A 10,580-nucleotide genomic window follows, 5' to 3' on the forward strand; every position below is an offset into this window, starting at 1 on the left:
TTTCTCACTCCATCGCCCAGGCTGGAGTGCAGTGGCACGATATCAGCTCACCGCAATCTCCCCTTCCCGGGTTCAAGCGATTCTCCTGTCTCAGCCTCCCAAGTAGCTGGGACTATAGGCATGCACCACCACACCCAGTTAATTTTTGTATTTCTTAGTAGAGATGGGGTTTCACCATGTTGGTCAGGCTGGTCTCGAACTCCTGACATCAGGTGATCTGCCCTCCTCCACTTCCCAAAACACTGGGATTACAGCTGTAGGCCACCAAGCCCAGCCAGGGCTGTTTCTAACTAAACAAACAAGACCAATGACTCAGCAAGTGGCTTGGGGGCACTATGGAAGGCCTGGCACTTACTTGAGTTTCAGCTCCCTGGTGAGCTCATTCTGAGTCTGCTCTAGCTCTTGGCGCTCCTTGATGTGTTCTTCTTGGAGGTCGTGGATCTCAGCCTTCACTGCCTGAAGCTTGGAGAAGAGCTGGAATGAGGGGAGAGGCAGGTGAGGAGGGTGTCTGTCCAAAGGGTAGAGTTCTTCCTTTCCCCAAGTCTCGAGGCAACTCCATCTGGCCTCATTCCTTTCATACCTTTTTGAGTTTTTTGGTCTTGATGTCCACCTCTTGCTGCAATGAGCTGTATGTCTCTTTAAGTTCCAAGGTCTCCTCATCTCGACTTTCCATCTGTTGCTGGATTTCTCTTTCTCGACGTTTCTGAGCAACATGACAAAATTCATCAGCTTGCCCTAGAGACTGTGTCTATGCTGGGTTCCCCAAGCTAGGATCAGAGCCTCCAGCTAGGATGAGGCGGACACACCTTGCTTTCATTCTCTTTGAAGAGAGTCTAATATGAGACGTTTGCTCTGCAGCATAAACACACCTTACCCCACCCATTCTCCCTGAAAAAGAAAGAAAAGTTACCTGCTCTGCAATTTCCTGTCGTTTCTGCTCCAGGATTTTCTGCTGTTCATTCGTATGATCTACTATATTTTTTCCTCCAACAAGCAACTTACTCTCCATGGCCTGAGTGAGAAACAAAGTAGAATCCATCTCATGAATGGTTTCCCTCAGAACATAATTCCTCATAAGGGAGCCTGTGAAAGATAAAGAGCTCAGGACTGAGCCAAAAGGGACAAACTCTGGGAAAAAATACACAGTGCTCAGCTGTGCCCATCCATAACTGGTGAGGGACTGGGGCAGCTTCACTAGAGGCTTCTTGGTAACACTGAAGATACAGTTTCTCCAGATACATGAATTTCAGCTTTAACAAATTTTTTTTTTTTGCTTGTTTCTACAAAGTATTAACCCCACTTAGAACATATTAAGCAGCCCCTTTATGTTAGGTCCTGGGGATGCAATGTGAATGTGAATCACAAAGCTCCGAGTCTACTGAGGAAAACAGACAAGCAAGCAGGCTTTAACCATATGGCGCCAGATGCCATCATGAGGAAAGGACACAGTAATTCATGGGAGAGGCACACTGATGGGATAGAATTCAGACTCTGTGGGGATTTTAAAAAATTTTTTAAAGACAGGGTCTAGTTCTGTCACCCAAGCTGGAGTGCAGTGGCACAATCACAACTCACTACAGCCTTGACCTCCTTAGTTCAAGCAATCCTCCCACCTCAGCCTCCCAAGCAGCTGGGACTACAGGTGTACACCACCACACTTGGCTGATTGGTTGATTGATTGATTGATTGTAGAGGTGAAATCTTGCTATGTTGTCTGGGCTGGTCTTGAACTCCTGGCCTCAAGAGATCCTCTGCGTTGGCCTCTCAAACTGCTAGGATTATGGGCGTGAGCACAGCGCCCAGTCAGAGAATTCAGACTTTTAGAGGGAGTCAGAGAAAGCTTTCTGTCTGCAGGGCCAGATACACAGAGAGCTGAAGTTAAAAAATAGGAATTAGCTAAGAAAAAAAATATTGTTTTGTGAGGGGAAGGTGGGAAGTGATGAAGTTGACCTAAATCCCTGTCAAGGAGACTAAACTTCTTGATCCTGAGAAGTTCAGGGAACCGCTGACATATTCTTTTGAGCATGAGGCTACACAATCAGATTTGTGTTTTAGAAACATAACTCTCCTGCAATAGGAAGAATGGCAAAGGGCTGGCAGGATGGAGGGAGACAGGACAGGAAGCCACTGCAGGGGTCTAGGCCTGGGCTAGGCCTCCTCCCTAGTTGGGGAGGGCAGAGTAGATGAGTCCAAGAGACCCTGATGAGGCAGGATCCAAAGGCTTTGGGACTGCCTGGCTGTAAGTGAGAGGGAGGGGCAGCTGGCAAGGATAACTCCCAGGGGCCTGGCTTCCCTGAGATAAGGAAGGCAAGAGCAGGCTCTGAGTGGCTGTGAGCATCCCAGTGGGCAGAAGGATATTGGGCCTGGATGGCAGGAGACAGTGTCAGGCTGGATATACAATGGGCCTGGATGGTAGGAGACAGTGCTAGGCTAGATATACAGATTGGGAGCCTTCAGCATTTTGATAGGGGCTGAAGCCATGAGAATGATTTTGACCTAAAAAGTATGGGACCCCAAAACTGCACAACTTTTAAGAAACTTATAAACCTCACTGGAGCTGTGCTGCCATCTTTCAGTGAGTCCTCTGAGCCTGTTTCCTCATCTCTCGAATGAAGGGGCTGGACTAGATTGCTAAACTCCACATACATACCTAACAATACCTAACCGCTCTAACATTCTTTTTTTTTTTTAGATGGAGTCTCGCTTTGTCGCCCAGGCTGGAGTGCAGTGGCATGATCTTGGCTCACTGCAACCTCTGCCTCCCAGGTTCAAGCAATTCTTGTGCCTCAGCCTCCCAAGTAGCCAGAATTACAGGTGCATGCCACCACACCCAGCTAATTTTTGTATTTTTAGTAGAGACAGGGTTTCACCATGTTGGCCAGGCTGGCCTTGAACTCCTGACCTCAAGGGATACGCCTGCCTGGGCCTCCCAAAGTGTTGGGATTACAGGTGTGAGGGACCGCGCCCAGCCTCTAACGTTCTGTTATGATTTTACAGCATCCAGGGATTGAGAAAGACAGAAATAATGTCATTCTCCATAGTCACAATGTCTAAGAGATGCAATGACCTTGAGGTGATGCTGAATCTTGCAGACTCAGCCTCTGAGAGTTCAACTTTCTCTGAGGGGTTGTTTAGAGAATCTAGGTGCTCCTGGCCTTGAATAACAGATCTGATCCTAAAAGACAGTATGCAAGTCAAATATGGGCATACCCAGGCCAGACATAAGGGTGCGGTGGCTCACGCCTGTAATCCTGACACTTTGGGAGACTAAGGTGGAAGGACTGCTTGAGTCTAGGAGTTCAAGACCAGCCTAGGCAACATAGTGAGATCTTGTCTTTACAGAAAATAAACAAAATTAGCTGGGCATGGCGGTGCACGCTGTAGTCCCATATACTCGGACGCTGAGGTGGGAGGATTGCTTGAGCCTGGGAGGTCAAGGCTGCAGTGAGCCAAGATCACGCCACTGCACTCCAACCTGGGTGACAGAGTGAGACCCAATCTCAAAACAAAACAAAACAAAACAAAATACGGGCACAGCCAGTGGCACTTACCGTGCAGCAGTGAGAAGGCATGAAGTGCTTTGACATAATGGCATCTCAGAGCCCCTCCCTGGAACAAAGTTACCTCCTAATTGTGTTGTATGTGACTCCATTTTCACATCAGGTCTTAAAAGTCCCAGAAGGGACTTTCAAGGTTTTAAAACTCTGCCTCTGAAGTAAAATAGCACCCAGCTCTGTGAAAGGGCTACTACGAAGCCACTGATTAAAACAAAAAACAAAAACAAAAACAAAAAACAGTATAGCTTCATACAGTAGGGGTAGGGGGGAGGAAAAGATAACTTGTAATTTTAAAATTTATAAACATGGAGACATTTTAGGATAGAAATCAAAGTTTGCATGAATTCAATAAAACAGAACTGAACATTTCCAAGGAATTCGGGCTTGTGGTTAGCCAGTGGCCATCCTCAGCCTTCCAAGTCTACCTTTGCACTCTCCTCTGCCATTAAAGCCCAGTGGAAGCTCAGAGCCCAGGCAACTGCAGGCATAGTGCATTGCCACCAGAAAGAAGGCTCAAAACAATGGGAGCCTCAGCACTCCAGAATGCTAACTAGCCATTGGGTGGAAAATGGAGTGGATGTAAGGAAATATATTAGCACACAGGGGTTGGGAGAAGAGGTTGACTATAAGAAAGTAGCATGAGGACATTTTGGGGGTGATGGAAGTGTTCTGTGTCTTGTGTAATCAGGGTGCTGCATACTGAAACTGCACTGAGAGGCTATACTATATGCAAATGTTAGTATGATCATCACAAGTGCTGGTAAGGATGAGGGGCATCCAGAACTCATACCCTGCTGCTAGGTGCTTCAAACTGCACAACCACTTTAGAAAACAACTTGTCCTTGTCTAGAGAAGTTGAAGCTGCAAATACCCTAAGACCTAACAGTGCCAAACAAGACAATCTTGCACGTCCATGTTCTCCTGAAGCCAAGCACCAGAGCATTCACAGCAGAAACTGGAAACAACCCATACATCAGGAGAATGGAATATCATGGAATACTTGGAACAGTAATAATGAGTGAACCACAGCTTCAGGCATCAACATGGATAAATCTCATGAACATAATGTTGCAAAAATAAAAGCAAATGGCATGAGTGGGATTCCATTTATATAAAAGCAAAAAATTATATGAAAACGAAACCATGTTTTCTTTAGAAATATACATGTAGAAAGTAAAACTATAAGGAAAAGCAAGGAAACAATAAACACCGAATTCAGGATGATGGCTATCTATGGGGGAGGGGAACACAAGGAGCTACTAAAGATATGGGTATCAGCTAGGTGCAGTGGCTCACGCCTGTAATCCCAACACTTTGGGAGGGTGAGATGGGAGAATCATTCAAGCCCAGGAGTTTGAGACAAGCCTGAACAACATAGTGAGACCGTGTCTCTACAAAAAATTTAAAAAATTTAGCCAGGCAATGTTGCGTGCCTGTAGTCCTAGCTACTTGGGAGGCTGAGGTGGGAGGATCCTTTGAGCCTAGGAGGTCGAGGCTGCAGTGACTGGGCCACTGCACTCCAGGGTTGACAGAGCAAGACTCTGTCTCAAAAAAAAAAACAAAAAACAAAAAAAACAAAAAAAGCCGGACGTGGTGGCTCACGTCTGTAATCCCAGCACTTGGGGAGGCTGAGACAGGCGGATTACCTGAGGTCAGGAGTTCGAGACCAGCCAGGCCAACATAGTGAAACCCCATCTCTACTAAAAATACAAAACTTAGCTGGGTGTGGTGGTGGGCACCTGTAATCCCAGGTACTCAGGAGGCTGAGGCAAGAGAATCACTTGAACTCGGATGGCAGAGGTTGCAGTGACCCGAGATCACGCCACTGCACTCCAGCCTGGGCGACAAGAGTGAAACTCCATCTCAAAAAAAAGAAAAGAAAAATGGAGGTTGTTCTATTTCTTACACTGGGTGGGGGGGTACATGGGTGTTACTTTTATTGCTGTTCTTTATACTATGTGCATACATAATAATTATTCTCATTATGAATTCAATTTTCATTTTTGTAAATGTGAAAAAATCATATTCATGTCAATTAAACAGAGGTTTATTGAGTACTGGATATCATGCACTGTTGGAAATCCAAAACTGATGAGGGACATCATCCCTCATATGGTTATGTTTTTTGTTGTTGTTTGATGAAAGCAAAAGCAGTAACGGGGCAAGGGCCTAAGGAAGGGTATGGGTATGGTACCTTGATCTTGGCGCCCAGCATCTCGGCAGCATCCTTCTCCCGCTGCAGGTCCTCCATCTTTTTCTCTTTCTCCTTCAGTAGCCTCATCTTCTCCTCTGCAACCAAGCTGTGATCCTCTACAATGGCCCGCTTCTCAATCTCCAATTTTTCTTGCTGTTCCCGCCAGTAATCATCCTTATCATCCCCTTCCTCTTCACCCTCTTCTCCCTCCTCCTCCTCCTCTTCCCCACCCCCACCACTGCCACCACCTTCCCTCCGCTTCTCTCGCCTCTTCCTCCTGCCAATGGACCGTTTTTCCAGCTGAGCCTTGAGCCGAGCAATCTCTTCCTGGAATTCTCGAAGGAGGGCATCCTTGGGGTCCTCATTGACCCTTGGTTTGTTCTTAATGTTTTTGGCACGGTTGGCATATCGTAGAGTGGTCAGAGTCTCTTCTACGTTGTAAGAGGCAGGCCCCACGTTGGCCACCATCACAGTCTTAGCATTGCCACCAAGGGAATCTTGGAGGAGCCTGGTAAGCTTTGAGTCCCGATATGGAATGTGAGTGCTTTTGCCGTCCACTAGAGCAGAGATGACATTACCCAAAGCAGAAAGGGAGAGGTTGATCTTGGTAGCTTCTTTTAATCTCTCCCCTTGTGCGCCGGTCTTGGCTTGCCGTTCACTGCCAGCAAGATCTACAAGGTTCAATTTTCCTACACGGATGTGGTTTTCACCATCGAGGCCCACCTCACTGCACTCAATAGTGATAACGAAAATTGCATGAGAACGCGAGCTGTGCTCGTTCATGTTGGTAGCACCGACAGAACGGTTCTGGTTCCCCACATTCATCACGTGCTCTATCTCCTTCACACTCTTTGTGACAAAGGAAGACAGGTCTTTCACATACACTCCTGTGTCAGGCCTCTCTTTGAGCTCAAGCCTTTTGGTCTGATCTTTTGAGAGCAAATCTCGGATCTCCTCCTGGTAGATCTCTAAGTAAGAAGCCCTGACCAGGTACTGTTGATTCTGGGATCGAGAGATGTGGGTGAAGATATGGTCAAATGAGTTAGGAATGACTCCTCTTTTTTCAGGGTCACCACGGATTCCTTCCATTGTGTAGGTTTTTCCTGTCCCAGTTTGTCCATAGGCAAAAATGGTTCCATTGAAACCTTGCAGGACAGAGTCAACAAGTGGTCGGAACGTCTCATCGTACAGTTCAAACTGCTTGGCATTCCAGTCATAGACGGCATCAAAGGTGAAGGTCTTGGGCATTTCATGGGCCGTCCCTTTGGGGTTCTTCACAGACACCTGCCCCAGCTTAACATCCACATCTACCACTTTGTCATATGAAGCAGCCTTTTCCTTGCCATTCATGGGCCGACAGCGAACCACCACCCTGACTGACTCTGAGCTTTTCAACTTTGACATGATGAACTCTGATCCAGTCAATCTTGAGAAGTGTCAATTCAAAATGTCTCAGGATGCTAAGGTCCTAGAGAAAAAGCAAAAGTAAATAAGCATAGTACCGTTGTCACTGGGGGCTGCCTGACAGAAGCTGACACACCTAAATAGTCTTCATCTTGCTAACCTGACAGCCGTATCTGATAACTTTACTACACTGTGTATTTCCTCACAGGATCTTAACCAGCTTCAGTGGTAAAAATAAAAAACTGCAGTCCACCAGTATTGTTGGCTAGCCCATCCTCCTCTCAATCAATATTTGATCTTATGCTATAGGCTGAGGCAGCTGGAAATCTTTTAAGTCTGGGTCTCACTCTGGGAGGCCAAGGCAAGGAAATTCTTTGAGACCAGGAGTTTGAGACCAGCCTGGGCAACACAGCAAGATCCTGTCTCCAAAAAATTTATGAATTAGGCTGTACACAGTAGTAGCTCACATCTGTAATCCCAGCATTTTAGGAGGCTGAAGCCAGAGGATCACTTGAGTACAGGTGTTTGAGATCAGCCTGGGCAACATAGTGAGCCCCCATCTCTCCAAAAAAAAAAAAAAAAAAAAAAAACACCAACAGCAATTAGCTGGACATGGTGGCTCATGCCTGTAGTCTTAGCTACTTGGGAAGCTGAGATGGGAGGACTGCTTGAGCCCAGGAGGTTGAGGGTACAGTAAGCTGCAATCACGCCACTGCACTTCAGCCTGGATGAGAGTGAGACTCTATCCTAAAAATAAAGTAAAATAAGTGGCTGGGGGTGGTGGCTCACGCCTGTAATCCCAGCACTTTGGGAGGCTGAGGTGGGTGGATCACGAGGTCAGGAGATCGAGACTATCCTGGCTAACACGGTGAAACCCCGTCTCTACTAAATATACAAAAAATTAGCCAGGTGTGGTGGCAGGCGCCTATAGTCCCAGCTACTCGGGAGGCTGAGGCAGGAGAATGGCAGAGGCCGAGATCGTGTCACTGTGCTCCAGCCTGGGTGACAAAGCGAGACTCCATCACAAAAAAAAAAAAAAAGTAAAATAAAAATGACCAGGCTCGGTGGCTCACACCTGCGATCCCAACAATTTGGGAGAACGAGGTGGATGGATCCCTTGTGGCCAGGAGTTCGAGACCAGCCTGAACAACATGGCAAAACTCTGTCTCTACAAAAAATACAAAAATTAGCTGGGCGTGGTGGTGGGCACCTGTAATCCCAGCTACTCAGGAGGCTGTGGCACGAGAATCACTTGAGCCTGGGAGACAGAAGTTGCAGAGAGCCAAGACTGCGCCACTGCACTCTGGCCTGGAGGACAGAGCAAGACTCTGTTTCAAAATAAATACAGTAAAATAAAAATACAAAAATAAAAATTAGCCAGGGGTGGTGATGTGTGCCTGTAGTCCTAGCTACTCAGGAGGCTGAGGCAGAAGGATTGCTTGAGCCCAGGAGTTCAAGGCTGCAGTGAGCTATGATCGTGTCACCGCACTCCACCACAACAGAATGAAACCTTTTTTTTTTTTTTTTTTGAGACGGAGTCTCATTCTGTCACCCAGGCTGGAGTGCAGTGGTGCAATCTTGGCTCACTGCAAGCTCTGCCTCCCGAGTTCACGCCATTCTCCTGCCTCAGCCTCCCGAGTAACTGGGACTACAGGCGCCCGCCACCATGCCCGGCTAATTTTTTGTATTTTTAGTAGAGACAGGGTTTTACCATGTTGGCCAGGCTGGTCTCAAACTCCTGGCCACAAGGGATCCATCCACCTCATTCTCTCAAAGTGCTAGGATTATAGGCATGAGCCACCAAGCCTGGTTATTATTTTTATTTTATTATTATTATTTTTTGAGACGGAGTCCTGCTTTGTCACCCAGGCTGGAGCGCAGTGGCATGATCTCAGCTCACTGCAAGCTCCTCCTCCTGGGTTCATGCTATTCTCCTGCCTCAGCCTCCCGAGTACCTGGGACTATAGGTGCCCACCACCATGCCCAGCTAATTTTTTGTATTCTTAGGAGAGACAGGGTTTCACTGTGTTCTCGATCTTCTGACCTTGTGATCCACCCACCTCGGCCTCCCAAAAAACCTTTTCTTAAACAAATGAAAAAAAGTCTTATATTCTCTTGAATTACTATAACCTGTCAAAATACTACAACCTCTGGGTAGAGCAATTTGGAACTACCTATCAACATTTAAAATGCATATACTTTTTGAACTAGCAATTGTACTGCTAAGAATTTATCCTAGAGATACAAATTTTAAACAATGACATATACACAAGGATATTTATTGTGGGAGCAATAGATTGTGAGCAACCTGGATTCCCAACAAGAGGAGACTGATTAAATTAAATATATTCAATATATGTGGAATCCTATGCAGTTATTAAAAAGAAGGTGGTAATCTAAATGTAATCCTATACCAAGATATGTTGTTAAGTGAAAAAAAGTAGGTGACAGTGTGTACAGTATAGTTTACATAGTGTGAAAAATGGAAGCTATAACACCAAGAATGAACCTTAATGTAAATTATGCACTTTGGGTGATAATGTGTCAATACAGGTCTGTTGCTTATAACAAACGTACCACTCTGGTAGGAGACGTCCATAACGGGCAAGGCTTTGCATGTGTGGAGGCAGAGGTATGTGGGAAATCTGTGTACCTTCCGCTTATTTTTGCTGGGAACCTGAAATTGCTCTAAAAATAAACTCTATTTAAAAAACAAACATTACATAAGAAAAGGGGGGATATATGCATTCTATATGCTTGATATGAACACAATATTGTTAGAAGTATACTTCTAAAGGTAGTAACAGTAGCAGCCTTAGCATGAGAACTGTGGGCCTAGGAGACTCAGAAGCCTAAAGACAGAGGAAAGGCTGAGCGTGGTGGCTCACGGCTATAATCCCAGCACTTTGGGAGGCTGAGGAAGGTGGATCACAAGGTCAAGAGATCAAGACCATCTGGGCCAACATGGTGAAACCCCATCTTTACTAAATATACAAAAATTAGCTGGGCACGGTGGCGCAAGCTTGTAGTCCCAGCTACTTGGGAGGCTGAGGCAGGAGAACTGCTTGAACCCGGGAGGTGGAGGTTGCAGCAAGCCAAGATTGCACCACTGCACTCCAGCCTGGCAACACAGCGAGACTCTGTCTCAAAAAAAAAAGAGGGCCCGGCCGCCCCGTCCGGGAAGAAGTGAGGAGCGCCTCTGCCCGGCCGCCCCGTCGGGGAAGAAGTGAGGAGCGCCTCTGCCCGGCCGCCCCGTCCGGGAAGAAGTGAGGAGCGCCTCTGCCCAGCCACCCATCGTCTGGGAAGTGAGGAGCGCCTCTGCCAGGCCACCCATCGTCTGGGAAGTGAGGAGCGCCTCTGCCCGGCCACCCATCGTCTGGGAAGTGAGTAGCGCCTCTGCCCGGCCGCCCCGTCTGGGAAGTGAG

General features: G+C 46.9%; 1 protein-coding gene across 2 annotated transcripts in view; it reads right to left on the minus strand.

Moving 5' to 3' along the window:
• Nucleotides 1–10,580, minus strand: part of KIF3B (kinesin family member 3B) — a 71,105-nt gene that overhangs the window by 25,546 nt on the left and 34,979 nt on the right. For both annotated transcript variants that reach the window (XR_009211426.1, XM_032142211.2), the window contains exons 2-5: nt 5,752–7,219; nt 911–1,012; nt 581–703; nt 356–474 (exon numbers count right to left, since the gene is read on the minus strand). Coding sequence is in view for 1 of the 2 variants with exons in the window: in XM_032142211.2 (XP_031998102.1) it covers nt 356–474; nt 581–703; nt 911–1,012; nt 5,752–7,155 (1,748 nt within the window). In the remaining variant the exon portion in view is untranslated. The remainder of the gene's footprint in view (nt 1–355; nt 475–580; nt 704–910; nt 1,013–5,751; nt 7,220–10,580) is intronic.

This window comes from Hylobates moloch, unplaced genomic scaffold, assembly GCF_009828535.3.
Source record: "Hylobates moloch isolate HMO894 unplaced genomic scaffold, HMol_V3 SCAFFOLD_21, whole genome shotgun sequence".
Taxonomy (NCBI): domain Eukaryota; kingdom Metazoa; phylum Chordata; class Mammalia; order Primates; family Hylobatidae; genus Hylobates; species Hylobates moloch.